This window comes from Rhipicephalus sanguineus, chromosome 10, assembly GCF_013339695.2.
Source record: "Rhipicephalus sanguineus isolate Rsan-2018 chromosome 10, BIME_Rsan_1.4, whole genome shotgun sequence".
Classification (NCBI taxonomy): Eukaryota; Metazoa; Arthropoda; class Arachnida; order Ixodida; family Ixodidae; genus Rhipicephalus; species Rhipicephalus sanguineus.
This window is the reverse complement of record NC_051185.1, coordinates 149,511,328-149,534,908: the sequence shown is the minus strand read 5'-3', so window position 1 is coordinate 149,534,908 and position 23,581 is coordinate 149,511,328. Positions and strand designations below refer to the sequence as shown.

Here is a 23,581-nt window from a genome sequence, read left to right as displayed (position 1 = left end):
ACTCAAGGTGCACTCCAATGCATTGCAACATGGTGCAAACAAGTAGAACTGCAGCAAAATAATCCAGCTGGGCCACCACTGCAATGGCAGTAGCTTTGTGACCACCAGTATGCCTCCAGTGTTTGGCACACACCTTGACACGATGTCCACAAGGAAAAGCCGAGAGAATGCACAAAACGTTTTAATTTTTCTCGCCGATGAGTAAGTTTCCAGTTTTAGTCCCAATGTTGTGCACCCAGAACACAGTCTTCACTAGGTGAGAGCGTTGTTCCAGGTAACCTTAAACAGCAAAATGAGCGCACAGAGTATGTGTACAAGAACAAAAAGATGACTTCATTTCCTGTGCGTACACACATGAGATGAAAAAAAAGTGAGTCTTTTACTCAATGCCCTGTACATAGAAGAGGTGTAAAAAGTTGATAAATTAGAATGCTACCCACCCTTTCCCCGAAAATGTAACCAAGGACACCACTGCATTGCCAACAACAACAAAAAAGAGGGGGGCCAAAGGGTCGGTGACCAGTAGGAGTGACACGTCTTGCAGTGGCAGCCATTGTGGTGGTCCATCTGTACAGCAACGCAAGCACCGCGCAGAGGTCAGAGTTCTTCGCGCATGTGAACCTTCTTGAGCTCCTCTATCCTCCTGACAAAGTCCGTCTTCTCGACACAGCCTTCGCACCGCTCGTCCCAGTCGTTGAGGATCTTCTTCAGGTCCTTCACCTTGAGCTTCTTCAGGTCCACTGTCTTCAAATCGATAACCTTTGCTGTAGGAGGAGAAAGTGACAACTACAGTCAGTACAAAGCTCGCGTTTACATGTTACACTTTAACATATATAAAAGTTATTCAATACAAACTGTCGCTACCAAAAACAACTGCAGTGGAAGATGCGAGAAGTTAATTTTTTATGACTGCTACTTCTGCACCGTCTGTAGCACTCCCTGCTGTGTGTAAAGAGAACTGCTCAAACATCAATGCTTCTACACACACATCCATAAACCAAATTGTCTGGAGTAAGGTGTTTCATGGCAACTTGGGGAGAATAACAAACCACCTGATGCCATTGAAGTGCTAATCAGGTTATTTAATTTAAAATAGTACACTACGAAGCTAGTTGGTATTACATGCACACGACAGAGCAAATGGAACATGACAAATGAAAAACTGTAATCCATAGTTATACGTCCAACCTTCTGACTGCTCAACAGCATTCCTATGTTGAACACTTTCCATCAGTTCATGCACATATCATTTGCCTCCAAGTTCCAGTCCCATAAAAAAGTCCTGGCAGCATAATGTCGCTATGACATGCTCTTTCTTTCAAAAATACAAGTTGTCACAGATCTGGAACTTCTGAAAAGATGTACTCCAATCCATCTTCCTTTTCTGCAGATTTGCACTGGAAAACCAGAGGCTGTATACGTACGATCCCTTTCACGTGTGCCTGCACTGGATGTGTTGGTGTCTACAACTAATGGTGTCCATCACGCAGTGCCATGCTCAATGTTCTCACTAGGTGTCAGCCAGAAATGCTATTTTCTGTTCATGCCTATGCAAATATTATCATGCTGAACGAAATCTCATAAAACCAATCATTAAAAAATACTGCCCCCAGAACAACTCACAATTAGCAGCTCAGGGAAAACTCTAGCTCAAGAGTTTTCCCACAAAACTAGAGAAGAAAATAAGATGACCCAAATGTTGCATACTAAGCATAGCTATACTGGGGTGCTATCGCGGAACGATTCTATGGTTTATTCCAATGCTTTTCGTGCTTGGCCATTGGTCAGAACGACGGTCCGTCCGTGTTATCAACGCGATCAGCCAGCCGCGAGTGGCGGATGATAAGAATAGTAGCATAAAATATGGCATTGGAATCGGGAATAGCATCGTTCCGCGATTGCACCCCTGGTAGGGTAGGGCGATTTGGGCACACCGTGCTTGCCAAGATGCTGCACCAAAGGCAAAACTTATTCGAATACTTCTGAATTGGCCTATGCTGCATGTTCGCATATTGTGTGTTATGTGTTCTAGTTAGATAAACTGCAGATGGATGAGTGTTCTCACAATTTAAGTACATTATAATGTAGCCAGTTCACTCCTTTCATTGTTTTGTTTTTTTCGTCGATTTACGCCTAGCATATACTACAAATCCTCAAGGTATGCTAGATCAGGCCCGTAGCCAGGGGGGAGGGGAGGCTAAATAATAAAAATAGGTGTTTCTCTCAAATAGTCAAAGATTTCAGCAAGTGCCCCCCCCCCCCCCCAAAAAAAAATTCTCGCTACGGGCCTGTGCTAGATGTACTGTTTGACGCTCCTTTATCTGACAGTTTAAAAGAGTTATTGTGCACCCATAGTATGTTAATTTGTCAAATACATAGCAGAATGATTCATTCATAATCCATTCTGTAGCAGTACAATTTTCACCATTCTTAAAATTCAAGGGGAAAAAATGTGCCGAAATTCACAGCAGAAAGAATTAATTGCTACACGAAGAGGATAGAAACGAAGTGGACACTCACGGTACTTGAGGTCGCAGATCTGGGCATCCTTGGCTAGAAGCTTCTCGCACACCTTCAAGTGGGGCATGCCCCAGCTGAATGGCTTGGACATCTCACCCACGATGCGTGTAGCAGATTCCTCAAGGCCACCCACATAGTAGCACTAAAGAAAAAGGAATGAAAAAAAAAAAAGGAATGCTCAGATTACTTGCATCCACTAGTTTCATCAGGCAGGATAAGACCCCTTACTTACAATTTTCCAATTGTAATTTCCCAATAATATAATAAGACCAAAGCTAATCAATTATAGACACAGTATCGCATCTCAGTATTCACCTTTCCATACTGGACTAGATAAGAAATAGGAACTGCTCCCATGATCTTGTAGTTGCCATGTCAAAAGGCCTGTCTACAGCCATGCTTAAGCTGATACACATTCGTGATGCAGCATTTTTAAATTTAAAATAAATTCTTGGGTGGGTGTTAGGCACCGTAACCATAGCCTGGTAGTGAGGCATGTTGCTGTGGGCAACTTATCAACACACAAGCGTTTTCACATTGAAGCTCACAGTCTGCTCAACGCCAGCTTTGTCAAGAGAGATGCAAATGCATTGGCACCTGCCTCGATTAACAGCGGATGGCTCTTAGCAAGACTATAGAATAATGCCGTTACTCACAAAGCGCTGCTCTGGTCCTTTAGCATCTTTGCAGAATTCCATGAATCCCGCTGTGATGGAGTCCTCGTTCGTCCTCTCTTCCACTTCCAGCCGACCGTGCAGCTTCTTGAGAACACCCACGCACACTGTACAAAGATAAGCGATAAAATCAGTAGGTTTCACAGAGAACTGTAAACTAGTCTATAACGCTAGGTTGTTACATCAATTGGATAACAGAGAAATGTCATAGGCTGATTCAAGTTGGCCTCCCTGCACTGGGAAAGGAGACTGAAAGAAGAAGAGGAGGACAGACGTATATGTTTGTACTTTGCACAGTCACACACAAAAAAGTGTTCATCGTCTAGTATGTCACATCAGTTGGTGTGTCTAAGTACCACAATGCTTCTGCAGTGCTGCATATCCCGGATCCCAGAGACCAATATGACAAGGCCTTTTCTGTTAAGGGCCTGTAATCTAGGCGACCTAGCTCCCCGAAGGGCGAGCCTGTCCCCGTCATATGCTGGATAATCAGCTGAAGTGAGCACATTTGTTGAACAGTAAAAGACAGTCTAACCTTTCTTTACACTCATGACTGCAAGGTAACCACAGAATTTGCAGAGAATATAGATGGCTTGCATTGACGTCACTAAAACCACTGTGTCACCAAAACCACCAGCATGGGGGACACGACGTCTGCAATGTCACGTTAATGTTATCAAAACATCACATACAGGTTCTTTCATTATACACACACAGATGCGTTCGTGCCTCGTTGTTATCACATTAAAGCAGGTGAACCGCAACCTTGTTTGTCATCAAAGCTATCATCGTGGAGCACCAGTAGATTCAGAGGCGGCAACCTCTGCAGTACGTTCAGAAGCGGCAAGGGTCATGTGCAAGATATCTATAGCTTTGTTCAGACAATAAAGTTGGCCTTATGGTCGAGAGCTTGGAATATTGATAACTGTAGTAGCACATCATTGTGTCACTCTTCAATTACCACGCACAAAGAGCAATAATGATCTTATGCAAGTGCCCCCATTTGGCAGTTTCGCATTGCCTTTCTTCGAGTGTTTCTTTCTCATTTCCTTCGCTGTGCGATTTCTTGACTGACAGTTGGCATTTTCATTGTTCTGTTTTTGTTCCTTCTTGTGTATGCACTTGCATGCCTTCCTTTTAGCAACAAAACTCCAAGCGTAAATGAAGCAGCGTGATCAGTACAAGATTGTGTTCACTTTACGCCATGCCCCTGATGCCTGTACTTGCATATACCATATTTATGGTGCATTTCAGGCAGGGACGAACCAATATAAATGTGGCTGAAGAAGGAAGCTTTCAATAACACATCAAACCTAAAGCAGTCAAGAGAATCGCAGCAGCAATTGTCCAATGCATGTTTTTCCTGCTTTTTTCAGTCTTTTTCAGTGTGAATGACCTTGCCTAAACATGATCGAGTTGATTTAGGCGTTGGAGATAACGTCTGGAAATCTCTAACTTGGATTTACTGAGGTATCCAGGTATCTACTATCTTGTCATATGGACTGACACGGCTACCAAGACTAACACTAGAGGTTCGAGTTACTTTATGTTGGCGACCTTTTTCTTTCCAAGTCGTCTAGCGACAGCTGCCGTTGGTGAAATTAGACATCTTGATTATATGATGCTTCGAAAGCTGACCTACCCCTGTTACACAGTCACCGACTCGGCATACACTGCACCCGGCATTGCAGAGATTAATCCGACTACACGAGCTGCATTCACTGTGAGCTGTCTAGCACACGCAGGATCACAGGACACACGCACATCATTCACGTAGACGGGAGCGATCGCACACGCTACGGACTTTTGACCACTCACCTTCGCATTCGCCTTCTTTCAGGGATCTCCCGGTGACAAGGAGGAACGATGCTTGCAGACACACCACGAGAATCAGCAAGAGCGCTGGCATTTCACCGCTGGATCGCATCGTGGGTCTTTTTGTGTCCCGTGTCTTGCGATCCCGCTGAAAGGACCTCTCTCGAACGCCGGCCGAAGTGATGACGACGAAGACAACGACACTTGCACAAATTAATTTGCTTAGACGCGTGACGACTTACTAGGCAAAGCTGTGTAAAGCGACGTGTCTCGCACGCGCTGGGCCGAAAGGAGACCGAGAAAACTCCCAACGTCCAACTTCTTTGAATGAAAATCCGACACGTCTTCGCGAAATTTCGAAGGCGCCACCTACTGTGGGCCGGTATCGAAGCTTTGGACATCTGTCTTCGCGCGATTGGTTCGTTCCCGCCATGACGTAATTATGACGTACACCATCGACACGAACGCAGACCTTTACGAACGCTACGAACACAAGAATTTCAGAAAGAAAAGAAAGGCATCAATTCTAACGCTGTAGTTTACCTTATCCCTGCAATAGCGCTAACGCACAATTTTCTTAAAGTAATTTAGAGTATACTTAATTTATCTAAACATGGATTGGTCGCAAATGTTTTTAGAGAAAAACAAGTATATTGTATTTAATGTTTGATGTTCTGCAACATCAAATTTATGTTATAAAACTTGTTGCTTGTAAACAAACTAATCATGTTTACACAACAAATCAACTTTTTTTCTTATATAGCTTTTTTGTTTTTAGAATAAATTTTTTTTTTGGTCACGTTTATTATCTGATTATGTCACTCGGCGCCGCTGCGAGCGTATCTTTGAATCGCAAGCATGGCGGCCTCGTTCGGGCTCTATTTCGGCAACACGAACCTTTGCCTGGCGATTCACAAGGTAAGTACGCCCGCTCGTGCTCGTAATTACCCCGCGAGACGTGTTTGACGCACCCGAGCTTCGAACGAAACCGTGAAACACGAGCCCGAGCCGTGCCCATGGGTCTAAACGATCCCATGTCAGTCTCGTGCACGTTGCCATTCGCCGCGGCATGTGTTTCGTCCCGCTGCTGTCATTTCAACTCGTTGCGGCAACTGCCGGCTTTCCGTGATAACGCGACTGCTATCGCATCGCAAGATCCTCGTTATCGGCGGTTTCGGACTCGAAGGGTTTCACGATCGTGGCAGCGCCGTCACGTATCGCCTTATCACAGCGAGAGGACAGTACGCAACCGTGCACGCTTGTTTTCACTGTGCGCTGAAATCCAACTACGCTGTCGCTATGTTTTCATGACGCTCTGTATAAAGTGGCTATTACAGAGGCGTAATGCACACTGTGTCACACCGCTCGTGATAGCACTTTACGAAAGCGCGCGAGCACGTTTGCGTTGTATATTGAAACTGTTCGAATCGATTAACGTCTTCTTGGGGCCGAGTTCTTATAGTTTCTTTTTCACGATGATTAGGGTGGAGTTATCCCTCCGGCCCTTATTTTGTGACTAACCTCTCGTTCTGTCACTGATTTGTTTCGCACCGGCTATCAATGCGTAGGTGGCTCGCACTGCAGTCATACTTATTTAGGGCATTGCACTGATAGACACATGGAGATGCGGTTTATCTCGCGAATCAGGCCCATTGTTCCGCACCTAATGGGCTTATATGTCCATTTCGTGTACCTCCATATAGTCGATTAGCAGACAGCCTTACGAAATTGCTTTTTAAACTCGGCTGCTGGCTTTCTTATGTGTTGCAGGTTAAAAAGTGGACGCAGATGAAATGGGCAGTATATTAGTTCATTGCCACAAATCAGATATATTAAGGACGGTGACACCATAATTGCAATTGCGCAGATTTAATGTGCATCTTGGATGCTTATGTTGAGCGAAGCTCTAGTGATACTGCTAGTTTGCATTAATCCAAAGCAATCTGATGTGATTTTTATGTTTGTACACTTCACCAGTCACAAGCTCTGCTGTAGTGCGGGCACAATAAGGCACTTGTAGTGTGTAGCACTGCTGCAAAAGCGATGCATAACATGTCTCAAGGGGAAAAAAATATGGCGAGCCAAGTGTAGCTATGGTGAAGTAAGGCACATTTAACTACGCCTATGGAATGTCACATTCTCATTCTAGAAAATGTATGAAGACATGGCACACACATAATAACCAATGCTTTCATAAGGTATGCCTCGTGCAAATTCTTTTATGCTTCAATAAAGCAAGTGTGTGCACTACATAAGGGGCTTGCAAACACTGGTGTTCGTGATGTGCATGAAAACCTCACATTGTTTTGATTCAGGATTCACGCACATGCTGCTCATTTATAACCACCTGAACCAATGTGAAATGCCTTGCTAGATGAACTTGCACGAGTGTGTGCGTGGTAACTTGTATTGTGAATTCTGTCCTTCCTTTCCTTTGCAGGATGGCAACACTGAAGCAGTCACCAATGACTCTGGTGACCGTGTCACCCCTGCAGTCATTGCATTCTCAAATGGAGAGAAGGTGGGTCCAGGTCACTTCATTTTTTCCTTCTGTGGCGTAGTGTGGCACCTGAAGTTGTCTTTTGCACGAACATTGATCCACTTCTGGAAAGGACGGTTGCTCTAGCAGCGAGTTAGATGAAATGCGTGTACACAGGGGTCCACTGTTAAATGAAACATCGGAGCATGTGGCGGCAGCTCGGCGCCACCGCCGGCCAGCGGCTGCAACGAGTTTCGTGCAGGCGCAGTGCGCGCTGTGAGTCGTGCTCTTTCATCGTCTGCTTCCGCTCTGCGAGTCGTCGTGAAGCGAACCGTTGACGTGAAGAAAGAGCACCGGGCACGGTGCTCACTGCGTCTGCGCGAATCTCGTTGCAGCCGGCGGTGGCGCCGAGCTGCCGCCACTCGCTCCGATGTTCCCTTTAACAGTGGATTCCTGTGTACATGAAGCTGTCAGATTTATCTTTAGCTTGTTAATTACACTAGAATACTTACTGTTATCGCACTGTCATGTACTACAACACGTTCTGGGACAAGTCGAGCTGTTCTGCAGCTTCTAGCTTTCGAGGACACTTCTAGGGTATACTAGAAGAATGAAGTTGAAGTTGTGACATTATATACATGACTTTAGCTTGATTCCTTCCAGCATTATAGAACACTTCAGCATTTTGTGGTATCGTTGAACAGCAGCACATAATGTCTTACTGGCTACATACCCAAGCCCTAGCCGATGGGAAATGGGTGTGTCGATGAGTGGCACATATGAATGGACAGACCTATGGCGTATAACGTACCTAAATCAAAACTGTTCCTCTCTTCTTGCTCTACTTGACAGTCAAATTAGTGCATGTTCACGCACATGGCGTGTCAGTTATTGATATTCCTGCTGTGATGTGTCACTCATCCTTTTGCAATAAGTTACGGGGCCAGCACCCTGAAGCTGCTTGAGCATGTCTGAATAATGGTCAGTGACTGATGCATTCATATGTTTCTTTGAAAATTTGTCAAGCCTAAATTACATCCCACATTTCGTGATGTCTGGCAAGCCCAATAGAACACGGCCGTGCAGTCACCATTGTGGCAGTGCAGCACAGTGTACAACTGGCAGTTGTTGCGCACTGATGACTTACACTCCTCCAATCTCATCGACATGCTGTCTGGTCTACCTCATGTAGGCATGACTGGTGTGTTGCCCTTTTTGGTCCAACTTGCAGACAGAGTGCTAGTAGGCCAGCTGGTGTGCCTGGATATGTTTTGGCCTGTCGTCTTCACCCATTCATGCATAGTCTTATCTGTTACAGTCGGTGGGGCTGGCTGCCAAGAGCGAGATGGCTCGCAACCCAAGTGGCACCATCTGCAACCTGAAGTGCCTGATAGCTGCCACCTCACCCGAGGAGGTGCAGAAGATCGCCAGCGACAGTCCGTGCAAGGTCAGTTCCCGTCTACTTGATAAGTCTTTAGAAAAGCAAGCACGTTAGCGTAACTGTGCTTCATTACAAACTTCAGTGCCGTGGAAGGCACATAAGTAGTGCAGTTGTGAATGTGCAACGTTAGCCAAGGATTGAAGAACGTGTATAGCAAATAAATCAACTTGTATTGAGAATGGTAAAATTGCGAATGTTTTTAAGGGGTACTGAGACCAATTTTCGAAGCTGAGTTTACTCTGCCATACAAGTCTCTTGCATACAGAGACAGCTCTGAGCTCGCGTGAAGCTCGGTAAATGCTGCTAAGGTATTTTATTTTTACATTGAAGTCAATTTTTGTATGGTGCGCCTATCTACATCGACACTGTTACGACATCAGGCTACAATGTCAGTGCTGATGACTTCATGCACCAGTATGGCTACTTGTGATGACGTTAGGTACCAAGGCACACAAAATAGCCACTTGAGCATCACTAAAACATTTAAAATGGCCACTTGCGCGTCACCAATAGAGCCATGCAGCAAATCGGCCGTAGAAACGTCACAATACAGTAGAACCCCGCTGTTGCGTTCCCGGCTGTTACGTTTTCCTGGCTGTTACGTCGTTTTCGGCCGGTCCCGGCACAGCTCCCATAGGATCCAATGCATTGGGAACCCCGCTGCTGCGTCGCAACTGTGGGACCGTTCCCGTATCATACGTTGCGAAGTGCCACGACGCGCCGACCCGAGCGGCCATGTTGTCTTTCACGTAGCTTGGCTTGGCGGCTTGACAATGGGATTGGCCGCCCAAAGTGCCGGGGGCAACACCTATGACGTATTTTCGGTTCATGCCAGCAAAAGCATGACCTTTGAGATCCGTATTTTGAGCCCGATTCAAAGGGTATAGCCCGATCGCCATCACCATCGCCCATGTGTGCCCGTGCTAAAGTCCCTAGATTTTTCCCTAGGGACTTTAGCCCGTGCTACCCGTGCTTGCTGCGGTCTTCTCGCATTGCCTTTGTTTCGTGTCGGTCGTTGCGCAGGTTATACGAGCGTGCAGCATAGTGCCTTTACACTTCCAACGCTCCAAAGTCTTCAAACAGGATGACATCAAGAAAGCGGAAATCACTTTCGCTGCAAGAGAAGTTGAACATTCTCCGCGCTGTGAAAGAGAACCCGACGCGGAAGAAGGCGTGCATAGCGAAGGAGTTAGGACTGACGCCTTCCACCTTGAACTCCATCGTTGCAAAACGGATCGAAATTGAAGAAAATGCCCGAACCTTCGACGTCAAGTGCAAGCAAGCCCGGAGTTCGGAGCACGTGCAGCTTGACAAGGCCGTTTTCGAATGGTTCAAACAAGCCAGGGCCGCAGGAGTTAACTTCGACGGTACCATCCTGCGAGAGAAGGCACTCGAGATCGCCGACAAGCTCGGTATCGACGGTTTTTGTGCATCTAACGGTTGGATCGACCGTTTCAAAAACAGACATGGATTACGCTACCGCACTGTCAACGGAGAGGCTGCAAGCGTGGACACGGAGACTGTTGAGGCCTGGAAAGAGACCGTGGTGTCTATCATAAAGGACTACGAGCCGAGAGACATATTCAATGCCGATGAAGCAGGCCTTTTTTTCAAGGTACAGCCCTCTAAGACGCTGAGCCTAAAAGGCGAGGCTTGCCACGGTGGAAAATGCAGTAAGGAACGACTAACGGTGCTGCTGTGCTGCAACTCCGATGGTTCGGAAATGATGAAACCGTGGGTGATAGGAAAGTTTCGAAACCCACGCTGCCTTAAAAATGTCCGTCACCTGCCCTGCCACTACAACAATAATACCAAGGCGTGGATGACGTGTTCACTTTTTGAGGAGTTCTTGAGATACATGGACTCTAAGATGGGCTGCCAGAACAGAAAAGTCGTTCTTTTTCTCGACAACTGCTCCGCACATCCCAAGGACACTGCGTCGCTGCGGAACGTAAAGGTAGTTTTTCTTCCTGCCAACACCACAAGCCACCTTCAGCCCTTGGACGCTGGAATAATAAAAAATGTAAAGCACTTCTACCGCAAGTGCATTGTAAAGCGGTCCCTGGCCAGCGTGGAGCGTGGGCAGCAGCCGGCAGGCGTCACCATCTTAGATGCCATGCATTATTTAGCATCGTCGTGGAGCGCCGTCACTGCTGCTACAGTTGAACACTGCTTCAACAAGTGTTTCGGTGTGCGCGCAGATGACACAACAGAAGCTGTTGGAGACGGTGCGTTCGCAGACTGCGACGAACTGAACACTGCCATGGAGACTGTTGGTGCCAGTGGAATCGCGTACAGTGACTATGCTTCTGTTGACGACGCCGTTGTCACCTCCGCGATGTTATCCGTCGACGACATCGTGGCTGAGTGCGCCGATCCGTGCGCCAGTGACGAGGAAGTTGAGGAGGAGGTGGAGCGGATACCGGAGCCAACGTTCTCATCGGCCGTAGCGGCACTGGATTTATTGCGAAGATATGTGCGCACCAGTGACGATGGCGAGAGCCACATGGCACTACAGGTGCTTGAAAAACGCCTTGTGCTTGTCGGGCGTGAGAAGATGCGCCAGGCAACGCTGCATGATTTTTTCAAGCGAAATAATTAAAATAAAACTATGTGCAGTTCACCACTACTCTTATTTCTCAATTTTTCGCGTTTCTCGGCTCTTGCGTTTCCCGGCTCCTACGTTTTTTTTTACGGTCCCGTGAAAGACGTATCAGCGGGGTTCTACTGTATCTTGCGTGAGCACGTGACGAGAAGCTCATACTGTGTCGTACAGGGTACAGCAGGAATCAAAACTAGCCTTTAAAAACATGTAATTAATTTTTCAGGGTGCACTCTCACGCTTACCAGTACATTTTCTAGGCTCTTGAGGACTTGGTCTTTCATGTGATGCAAAACAACGAGAACTGAAAATTTTCCTTTTAGTACCTCTTTAACTCCACTAGTCTGCACTCTAGATCGAGATTGCTCTACTGTAACGGGGCTGCTTACTCTTTAACTTTAACTGGGCCATGCGGCCTGTGTTGTTGTATGGCTGCAAGAAGCAGACATACTGTATTTTGTTGTCTCTACTTCATGTTAGTTGCAGTGCTGTTGTTTGGGATTGCCGGCGTTTTTCTTGGAATTTCTACTGCGTGTACAGTGTTACAACCACAACTTGTGGTCATAGGTTGACGTTAAATTGTGTCATTTTTGCTCATTCGCGCTTAGGCACCATTTCGTATGTATTGGTTAGGAATGAAATAGGTGCGTTATAACCACTAGTTGCAGGAAAGATTCAATCAGTCACTTTCACTGACTGATCAATCAATCATTCAGTGAAATTTAAAATGATAACACAGGAAAAAATGCTCCAATTGCATTTCATATCGCAAGTTAACGACACCTTAATTTTATTGGTACGACAGCATCTCAAGTCTTGATGACACGTTGCGAACAACTTCTGCGGCTTGTGAAATTATTATTTGCAATGGTTAAGCAATAATTAACATTGTTTCATGCAGAGGTAGCGCAGCAGCTGATTTTCCTATGATTGCATTGTGTTGCTTTGGTGGGGGTGACTTTGTTTCGTATTGCAGTCGATATGCTTCTCTGTTTGGAGTTTTAATTTGTGAAGTCCTGGTGGCCTTCACAGATAGTGGCAGAGGGAGACCGGGTCCACTACGAGGTGTCCTCCACAGACAATGGTCGCAGCACTCGACACTCGTGCAGCGATGTTCTCGTCTACCTCTTCCACAAGATGTTTGGTGAGTGCATACAACTTTGCAGAGGGATGAACAAAAGGGAAGAGAGACTTATGTAAGGCTTAAGGGCGGGGGGGAGACACCGTCCTTGGAGATTAAAAATTATGGGAAGAGCGATTCCTTCGAAATGGTATTCTCGTAACATATACAGTCAAACCTTGTTAATACGTACCCGCTTTAAACGTACTAACGGTTAAAACGTAGTTGCGACGAATCCCCGACCGAGCCCCGTAGAGCCCAACGTATTCGCTGACCGCTTAAGCCGTAGTGGTTTGCCCTATGCCTACCGGTTAGTGCGTACCCTGCGCCCGAGATAACTTTTTGTGCCATAAAATTTTACTGCACCGCTGAAATTTTCGACGCCACAATGTGCCGCCAAAGGTTTTCCGTCTTTTCTAGAAGTGCGGAGATCGGTCGATCACCGATTCCGACTTCTGCGCGATTGCGGCGACGCCTTTGCATGTAAGCATCGGGAAAGAACGAAGGCGAGGCGGCGGCCACTGACGAATGCGCCAGCATGACTTATCGCCGACAACCTTATCACAATAAGTATCTTCAGCTATCTGCCCGGGCACGCGTGCAGCGCAGCGCTACTTTAAGCCTACTGCGCGCTTTTACTTGGCGACAACCTCAACGTGCTCGCTGGGCCGCCGATCGCTGCCACCTCGTGCGGGGCTGTGTTCAAGCGCACACCGCTTCGTAGAAACGAAAGCAGATCGCTGTTGCGGAGTTGAGCATTGCGGGTCGCGGACGCCGCGAAACCTTGCTGCATTGACGCTATCACGCTAAACGCACGCGTACGGTACAGCAAGCGTAGCGCTGTTGTAACTATATTGCACGCTTTCATTAGGCGACCACCCAGCGCGCCTCCGTTCGCTGCCAGGACCGCTACAGCGTCGCGGAGGAAGTTCGACATCGCTGCGTTAACCGAACAAGCTACTCGCCGCATCTGTGCACGGTCTGGAACGAAGTGGGCACGAAGAACAATCCCACAACTGATGCGCGCGTGCGGTACAGCAAGCGGCCCGGTAGTGACGGCGTACGTGAGCCGAGCAGGCGACGCACTGCACGCAACTACCCAGGAGACGATCGGCTCCACGCGGCCGTATCGCATGTCAGTTTTCGTTTAGTAGCAGATCGCGGCACAGACGCATACACATACCGTATAAACACGTGTAAGGGCCACACCCCGTTTTTTTGAAGTGCATATTCTAAAAAAAAATCCGCGTAAGGGCTGCACCCACACTTTCCTCAACCAATACGTATTCAAAATGTGCGCGCGCGTAAGCTTCTAGGCGTAGTCGATAGATGGCGCAAGGAAATGCAATCATCATCATCGTCACCAGAGTATGTATACAGTAGACTCTCAGTAAACGGAAATCTCTTAACGGAACTGCTGCTTAAACAGAACAACTGCATCTAACACGATTGGTTTCATACTTGGATTCTGCACCCCTGTTCATCTCTCAGTAAATGGAACTCCTGTTAAACGGAATACATTTTCATGGTCCCTTCAGGTTCCGTTTACTGAGAGTCTACTGTGTATATATTTTGGATTTTATTCGTGTTAAGATGTTCGTGAAGTGGGCTAAAAATTTTAACTTTTTTATTAGTATTCATAGACTCGCCAACTAAAGGTTAAAGCAGGATTTTATCTTTAGCTTCTCACATCTCTATACAAACGCGCTATCGGCGCTATCCATATCGGCATTAGCATCACCAACTTTGGCATGGCGTTCGCGTTGTTCGGTTTGTGCAGTTCAGCCAGCCAGCCATTTGCTGTAGTTTTCTGCACTGTTCGGTGACCTTCGTGCTAGCTTGTTTTCTACACGGCGTTCACGTTTTGGCAAGATGGGCAAGTACCTGAATAGCTACACTGCTGGCTATAAGTTGAAGGTGATCGAGTATGCTCTCGAGCATGGGAAACGTGCCGCTGGCAGAAAATTCGACGTTGACGAGAAGTGTGTTCGACGTTGGTGTGCTCAAAAAGAAGCCTTGCGAAACACCAACAGCACTAAGCGCACTTTCCGAGGAGAGCAGTGCAAGTTTCCAGACTTGGAAGAAGACTTGCTCCGCTATGTGACTGAAGTGCGGAACGGTGGTCTTGCACTCACAACGGACATGCTGCGTGTGAAACTCGGGTGCATCCTATCTGCGTGGAGCTCGGTGTCGACGGACATTGTGTCCCGAAGTATTAAAGTCGCCGGGATATCTAACAGCTTGGATGGCACGGAAGATGACTGCTTGTGGGGTGACGGCGCTTCGCAGCACACCATCTCATCTCGGACTTCAAGTCTGAGGACTCGCCAAGTGACGACGATTGAGCACGTATGTCGTAAGAAATGTCATATACTGCAATAAACGCTCTTCGTTTGCTAACTGGTGCGTTTTTACTTTTAAAAAAAATTTCGCGTGTATGGGCTGCACCCTGAAAATTGGCCCTCATTTCTTGAAAAAAAAGTGCGGCCCTTACACGCGTTTATACGGTATACAGTAAAATCTCGTTAATTTGACCCCCGTTAATTCGGAATTTCGTTTAATTCGGACGCGGCGTCTGGTCCCGTCCAAAATGTGCATTGTTCTATGGCTGAGAACTCTCATTAATTCGGACAGATTCGACCGCGCTTCGGTTAATTCGAACTCCCGACCGAGGTCGGGTCGAGACGGGGAAGCAGCAGCGGATACCGCCACGGCCGCGGTTCGGATATAATTCGGATTCGCAGCCGAAATCAACGGCGCATCTGAACAATTTCGAGATCGGATCATGGCCTCCGAGATTTAAAACGAGGTAACGAGATCGGATTATGGCCTCCGAGATTCAAAACAAGCTTTGCATCTCGGAGGCACATACACAATGAAAGGCAGTGCATCGCTACTGTCATCAGCAACAGGCAACATGGCGACGGTCCGTCCGCGTTATCAACGCTACAGTTACGGTCCCTAGAATATCGGATCGTACTAGCCACTGTATCAACGCGATCAGCCAGCCATGAGTGGTGGATGATAAGAATAGCATAGAATATGGCATAAGGCATCGTTCCGCGATAGCACCCCTGGTGTTCTGCAACGTGCGCGGTGAAGCGTTGTGCAGGCCTAGCGTTCCGGACTTTCCGCACTCCTTTCTACGTACGAGCCGTGCAACATTTTCAACACTGACGAGACAGCGCCTGACAAGACGATCATGTTTAAGGGGGACCCGTGCGTCGGCGGGAAACGGAGAAAAGAGCGGGTGACGATTCTTCTGGCTACAAGCATGACCGGCACAGAGTAGTTGCCGCTGCTGGTGATAGGAAAGGCCGCGAAGCCAAGATGTTTGAAGAACATTAAGCAGCTGCCTGTCGACTACCGCTTTAACAGAAAGGCTTGGATGACCTGGCTGCGTCAGCTAGACCGCCGCTTTGCGGCACAGTGTGCGCGGACCTTCAGGAACTTAGCAAAATTTTGATTTCCTTGCACGTTGCCTCCGCGAAGCAAACCGCGATCAGCGACTTCTTTAAGAAATTAAAGTCTGGTGGTGGCGGAAACATTTTTCTAGTGTTTTGATCGTACTCGCGATAATTCGAACCCTCGGTTAATTCGGACATTCTCTCTGGTCCCGTGAAGTCCGAATTAACGGGGTTTTACTGTATTGCGGAATGCAGACACTGTCCGTTTTGTCGCTATGTTGGTCACTGCGTATCCCGGACCCTTTAATAGTTTCGAAATGCTCTTTGGCGTGGCCACCGCGCGCTATCGGGCGGTCGTGCGAGAGTGCTAGGCTATTTTCTCCACTTTGGCAAAAAGAAAGAAAAGGCTTTGCAATGGGTACTTTAGACAGTATTTGCTGTGGCACTCTATTTCTCTGCTGGCGGCGACGGTGTACGCCAGGAGAGGCAAATTTGTACTTGGTGGTTAATGCGTACTACCGTTTAGTGCGTAGTTATGCCGCGTTCCCGGAAGGTACGTATTAATGAGGTTTCACTGTAGTCACGCGATGTGAAACATTGCGCGACTGGACATGTAGGTTAAGCAGATTTTGTTTTCAACTTGGAATAACCGTTTGCCTTAAATTTCAAAAGTCTGAATTGCTCTCATGCTTTAAAGGGTTGCGCATTTTAAACCTCACCATTGAAGTGAAACAATTGAAGGGGCACTTTCGCAGTTATCTTGAAGAGAAATGCTGCCACATGTTCTACATGTGTAAAACGCACGAACTTAGTGGGCATGCGTTTGGGTACTTAAAGCGATGCTGACACCAATTTTCGAAGGTGAGTTTTCTCTGCCATACAAACCTACTGAATACAGAGAGCTGTATGCAAGTGTGGAGCTCAGTAAACGCTGATATTTTATTTGGATATTCAAGTTGATTTTCGCATGGTGCACCTACTGACATCGACACTATCATGACGTCAGGCTACAGTGTCAATTCTGATGACTTCACAAACCAGTAATTGCTAGTTGAGATGATGTCAGGTACCAAAACATTCAAAATGGCCGCTTGTTCATCACCAAAAATACAGTGAAACCTCGGTCATACGAATCTCATGGGACCACCAAAAATATTCGGATCATCCGAAATTCATATCACCAGAAAGCATGGAAAATTAGCATGCAACAAAAGAAAGCTAGCGTACATTTTCATTTATTGTTTGTCAGGGCTGCGGCGACGTCAGGAAGAATCCTGAATGATTGTCAGTTAAGTTTTTAGATGTCGGCAATCATACCAGCACTCGTAAATATACGGCCCATACGCGTGCATTGAATTAATGAACCAAGTGCGTTGTGACCAAGGAGGTTGAAAAAAAACTTCTGGAGTGGAGGCGGCGAGCCGCCGCTGAAGCCGACGACCGCCATATTGCTCCGGGCAGAAAACGTGTCGGTCGTCGCTTGAGCCCGCGCGGAAGTTCCACAGATGGCGAATTTCGCCGCTCCTTTGGTGACAAGCGAGTGTTGTGGATGTCTCACTTGTTGGACTGCGATCTACTCGATAACCACATTTACAATTTGTTGAAGATTACCAAGCTGTATATAAAAAACGCCGGGCCTGCGCGCAGCACAGTCACAGCGAAAGCTGGAAGAGCGGCCTTTCTAGAGCCCGTTCTAAACTCTCTTGGGGAAACTAATACAAGTACACTTTCAAGGTACCCACTACGTCGCAAATCATAATTTTTGTGAAGTACGGAAGCAATCACTATGCCATTATTCGTCTTTCTGCGGATAAGCGAGGTGCCGCTACACATCTGTAAGGCATTATGTGAACTTTGTTGACGCTGCCTGTGGTTCCTGGATGAAGAATTATGGCTGAGCCTTTTGTAATGGATTTGAAGCAATTAACGATCCGGTCACTCGTTGCGCAATTAGCATTATGTGACGCCTGGTCGTTATTTTACTCTTCTGACACGCTACATTACACATTTAACGCAATTCCTTGCCCGACATGACGCCTGTAAGGATGGTTTTGCAAAGGAGTTCCAGTCACTAGTGTGGCTCTGTGGTAGAATACTCGACTGCCATGGAGAGGACCCGGGTTTAAATCCCATATGAGCCTGTTTATTTTTATTTATTTCATTTGTCTTATTTCGAACGATAGTAGTTACGGACGCCGGCGGCGGCAGCGGACAACCATCGCACAGCTGTTGTGATTTGATAAAAGCTTTCGCTGTAAAATCAGGCTTCACCACATTTCAAAAGAAATCAACCGGAAGAAAATTCGGCAGATCCCACGCGTTGTGGGAATCTGTTTCATGCGAAGCAGTCAGCGAGTACTTCTGTGCTGTATTTTATGGCTTTGAGCCAAGCGTTACGAGGTGGATCAACGTGTTTTTGTAAGTGTAGTAGCTGTGTGCACACCGTGGGCTTACCAGGCACGTCAACACTGGCGTTTAAACGGTAACTTTGAGGTGCAACGTAACGTCAGCCCTCACGTTAGAACACACACGTCAGTATTATCGAAACTAAGTGCACATTATGGTGCAACCATGTGGATATCATACGTAACTTTCGTTAATGTGTTCCTCTGGGTCGAGCAATGCTTCAATATAGCGTACTGAAACATAGCAATATAAATGTAATGTTTATTACACTACTATAAAAGCGGAGCCAACACTGGAACCGCAGACGTTAATCTGATATGACGCCTGTATCGTAGGAGTACATACGTACTGTGCATTGCTTTCTTGCAAAATTAGATAGCCAGCACCACAACCACACTTGACGTTGCACAGATATTACGCCTGCATAGGCTGTTTTTCCGAACCAGTCTATATACCCGACGTACCTTTGTGGTAGAATACTTGATTGCCACGCAGAATGCTTGGGTTAGATTCCTGCTGTGATCTTAATATTTATTCTTTCCATTCGTCGGGTCAACGCTGCCGATGTCTGTTTTTCTTAACGCTCTCGCATTTAAAGTACCAATGTCTGTTCTCGTGGTTCCTGGGTAGATATAAACTGTCAATCATATGTGGCGCATACCCGTACACCACGGCCAGTGGTAAACGGCTATGTGCCACACGTGTCTGGAGGAAAGGGTTTGACGACCTACGCGACAGAATTTTCCCGTTATTCATGTCATGATACGACAGCCATAACCGTCCAGTTCTCTTACCCTCCCATGCCGATTTTGGTCTGCACCAAGTTAAGGAGAGTTAAGGAGTTAAGGCGATCATGAGAGCACCTCGGCGTAGGTGGCTAGGCAGATAGATTCGTAGATAAAAACGCTGAATGTGCCAAAGGTTCGCTAAGAAATGCCTCGCATTTAAAACTCCCAGAGCGGAGTAAGAACACGGCTGACAATTAAGGACTGTTATTTTGAAAAAAATTATAGACGAGTGTAAACAAGAGCTGCAGCAAGCTAGTCAATTAATCTGCTTTGGTATCTCTTCTTTTTGCGGTGTTTACTTTTTAAGGGTGCGTGTTTCATATGGTTAGTTTCGTGATTGTCTGCATTATGCTTAAACCAGAGCAGCAGCAAACTGGTCAACTAGTTTGCTTTTGTATCTTTTCTTTTGCTGTGTTTAGTTTTTAAGGACGCATGTTTCATACGGTTAGTTTCGTGATTGTGTGCATTATGATGCATTTTGAAGTTATTTTGGATTTGTTGCTTTATCGATTCACGTATAAACCACATTGTATATTCTTCTTTTTTCTTTTGAAATTGTGTAAAAGCCGGGGGTGAATAAAATTTTATGTACCACTTATTAACTCCTCCATGTGCTTCATTTCGGGAATGCTGGAAGCGAATTCTACGTGTTATCAGGCACGCTTCAGCCCATGTATTATGGTGGAAAAAACTGCCTTCTTCAATCCTGCAGGACAACAAAAAAATTCTGCCAAATAAGTGACACTAACTATCCAGTTCTCACGCTGAAACGCCCCCGTGGAAGCTCACAATTACGCTGTCCGCGCTCAAGCTGCGCTGCCTCTTGCCCGGAGCAAAGTGGCTGCCAACCGGTTTCCCAGGCTTCACCCGCTCGCGTGGGCGCGTATAGGGGACCTCCACTCCAGAAGTTTTTTTTAAACCTCCTTGATTGTGACCCGCGACACTCGAAGGCCGTGACGTGTCTCTGAAGGTTTATTCTGACCGTTAGAAAAGTGTTTTTCTTACACCGTGATTCTGACGATTTGGCAGTGTGGCGCGCATGCCCACGCTTGCGTTCCTGTGCTCGCACCTGGGTGGTAGCGTACGTTCGTATCAAACGCCACTGGGTGAAAATAGGTTTGCAACAACCGTACTCCATTACATTGAGGCCAATGGGTCTTGGCCGGGACCAACGAAAAATTCGTATCACCCCGAAATTGGTATGAGCTGTGATCGTATCATAGAGGTTTCACTGTATTTGAAATGGTGCCTTGTGCATCACCAACAGAGTCATGGAGCAAAGCGGCCATGGAAACTTGTACAAGCATGTGTGACGTCAGGGTACAGTAGGAAGCACAACCAGCTTTTAAAGAAATACTGTATTTAATTTTTCATGGTGCACTCACGTTTACCAGTGCACTTTCTAGGCTCTTGAGGGCTTTACCTTTCATTTGGTGCAAAAAAAAAAAAGCCTGAAAATTTCTGTGTCCATACCCCTTTAAGGTTGTGCATTAATCATACCGTATTTACTCGAATCTAGGCCGGGCCCGATTCTAAGCCGACCCCCAAAAATCGCAAGGCCAGGAAAAAAAAAAAAGCTTAATCATTGTACTCGAATCTAAGCCGACCCCACCCCCCTCCCACTTTCGCACATCGTTTTTTCGAAAAAAAACATCGGCTTAGATTCGAGTAAATATGGTATATCAAAGGTGTTCTCAACGTGCCACACTTTGTGTCATTGACATCGTTCTGAATGTGCAACGTGTTGCATTAAAACGAGTGGATGACGTCACTCATAAAAAAGAATGTTATGAAGTCATTAATTTCGTGTTGGTGCTCCCTATGGTGAAGCCCCCCTCTTGATCAGCATCTGACCACTGATATTGCTTATTCATTATCAGAGGTTGCCGAAAGCCAAGGAAGTGACGAGTACCCTGCTGTGGTGACAGTGCCTCCAGAGTTTGACGAGCAGCAGAGGCAACTTGTTGCGTGAGTATTGTGTCCTGTTGGCATTCTTCGTCACTGGGTCCTGGCTGTCAGTGCTTCGTTTATAATGCTTCCCTGTGCTGACATGAAAATAAAGGAACCACACTGAAATGGGGAAGGCATGCCCTGTCCTTCTTCTGGGTCCATTATTTGTTAGTGTTGTCAAACGAAAAAGGACACGAGAAAAGGATCGTCATGGTCACCAGCCTGGCTGCAGGGCAGTAGGAGTAGTCGCACTGATGCCTTCCCCCATGTTTCTTCACTTAACCCGGTCCTGTGCTTGCTGCGGCCATGTTAATTATTTATTTATTATTTATTTATTTATTCGATACTGCGGACTCATGGTCCAAGCAGGGTGGTTAATACAAATACAAAATACAAAAGAAGTAGCAATAACAGCACAACTGCAATAAAAGCTGGAGAACGTTATTTTACAGTCTGATCACATGTATTGGTAAGACGGCTTCATTCACTAACGCTTCTCGGAAAATATGCAAACTTAAATAGGTCACTGCAAGCAAAATACAGTAAAACCTCGATAATTCAAAGTCACTGGTACTGTGAAAAATCTTCTAATTAAGTGGGTTTTCGAATTAACGAAACATACAAAAAGCGGGATGCAAGGAACATTGAACTACTGAAAGTAATCAGAGGTGGTCATTTGCTGTGCCTGCTAGTTTGCGGCTCCAAGGGTTATGTTTTCCAGGAATATCCGGTCCCAATTTCGCCGCAAGCCCAGGGAAACGACAGGCCTCGCTGCTGCCAGTGCAAAAACAAAAAACACAAAGAAACGGTCTCATGGTCAGCTAAAATGCGTGCCCGCGGAAAAGAAGACGTGCTTCACTACAACACAGTGGTGACACGCGGGCAGCGTTTCACCTGCTCCTCGTAGCGTCGGTGCATCATGATGCGACCATTTGCCCATTCTTTCTGGTAAAAATAAAGAATTTAATAATGGCCAGTGTGACAGAATTTGCGATGGGTTCTGGCTGGAAAACACAGTCATTGAAGTTTTCGAACTGAGTTTTCGAAGTGGGCATTGCAGGCAAGATCTCTGCCAGCAGTGCAAGTGCGCAAATTGCCGGAGCATCCGCCATCCGGAGGTTTGCATACATCGCGAATTCCATCAGACTGTTCTTATTATTTTCTTTATTATCCCAGAAAGAATGGGTAAATCATGACACACTGACGTTGCGAGATGCGACATGCTGCCCGCCTGTCGCTACTGTGTTGCAGTGAAGCACGTCTTCCTTTCCACAGGCACACATTTCAGCTGACCACGAGACCGCTTTTTCTTCTCTTCTTTCTTTTCTTTTTTTTTTTTTGTTGTGCTGGCAGCAGCGAGGCTGGAGTGCTTCAGCTGTCACTCAATAGTATTGCTACGTTGCATTGCCTTGTGGCTCCTAAGGGCCATCGTTTCCGCGGATTCGCAGCGAAATTGGGATTGGGAATTGGCACGTGGTACCCAAAGTTTTCAAATTAACCGGGCTGGTGCTGACCTCCACTTCAAGTTATCCTCTCAAATTTACATTGAAAAATACGGGACTGCAGCAATCCTTCAAATTAAGCGGGATATCGAAATAACTGAGTTCGAATCAATGAGGTCTCACTGTATGGGGTTAAGGCGTTTGTGTGCTGGTGTAGGGTGGGCCTGCTAGTTAGGGGTGTCAGATAAGGGGGTGGATATAGAGCTAGTTTTTTATTCCAAAGTTGATAAAGAAATTCTAATGCAGTTTTTGCCTTATCACCGCAAGCTTCTTATTCTCATCTGCCCTCCTAATTATCTGCCACCCAGGCACCACATTCATGCCTTTTTTCTTTGTCTTGTCTGATCTTGCACTGTTAGAATGTTTTACGAACTCTGCAATGAGCTGTCTTTTTTTTTTTAACCAGGTTATTTTCTCTATCTCCCTCATTTTTCATTTTTCTCATGTTCCCTTTTTAATTTATTCTGGCTTATCGAGCTGACTGTCAAGATATGGCAAGTGTTGATATTGTAGAGGAGAAGAGTGCCTCGGTCGCGTACAGCCGATCGACGCCGTTCACATTTTTCACGCTCTGCCTGCTTCTCTTTCTACAAACCTCAGCGCACTCACTTCTGACCCTGCCGTTAATCAGCCACTCTTTGACGCTTTCCATCGCTCCATCAATGCCGAAACGTCTTCTTCAGAACGAAGCCAGCTGATCACTCTACTGCAGAAGTTTCGCGCTTCTTTTGACAGCCATGCTTCTGTCTCGGTCACACATCGACCATTTCTCACACGATTGACACAGGAAGCCATGCAACCTCTATGCAACGTCCCTATCGAGTCTCGGCGTCGGGAGCGTGTCGTTTAGCTTAGTTATTGACAACCAGGTTGCTGA

General features: G+C 46.4%; 2 protein-coding genes across 2 annotated transcripts in view; one reads left to right on the top strand and one right to left on the bottom strand.

Annotated features, from left to right (window-relative positions):
- Positions 1-165: 165 nt before the first annotated feature.
- LOC119372574 (mesencephalic astrocyte-derived neurotrophic factor homolog) lies at positions 166-5,359 on the bottom strand. Its single transcript, XM_037643053.2, has 4 exons — positions 5,013-5,359; positions 3,177-3,301; positions 2,521-2,662; positions 166-764 (listed from the first exon to the last, which is right to left on the bottom strand). Exons 1-4 carry the CDS (start codon positions 5,119-5,121, stop codon positions 598-600), a joined length of 543 nt encoding a protein of 180 aa, XP_037498981.1. The 5' UTR covers positions 5,122-5,359; the 3' UTR covers positions 166-597.
- A 479-nt stretch (positions 5,360-5,838) lies between these two features.
- Positions 5,839-23,581, top strand: part of LOC119372573 (heat shock 70 kDa protein 14) — a 57,151-nt gene continuing 39,408 nt past the window's right edge. Inside the window, exons 1-5 of the mRNA XM_049420221.1 lie at positions 5,839-5,927; positions 7,450-7,530; positions 8,807-8,935; positions 12,564-12,675; positions 21,133-21,220. Of these exons, the coding sequence (XP_049276178.1) occupies positions 5,868-5,927; positions 7,450-7,530; positions 8,807-8,935; positions 12,564-12,675; positions 21,133-21,220 (470 nt within the window). The 5' untranslated portion in view covers positions 5,839-5,867. The remainder of the gene's footprint in view (positions 5,928-7,449; positions 7,531-8,806; positions 8,936-12,563; positions 12,676-21,132; positions 21,221-23,581) is intronic.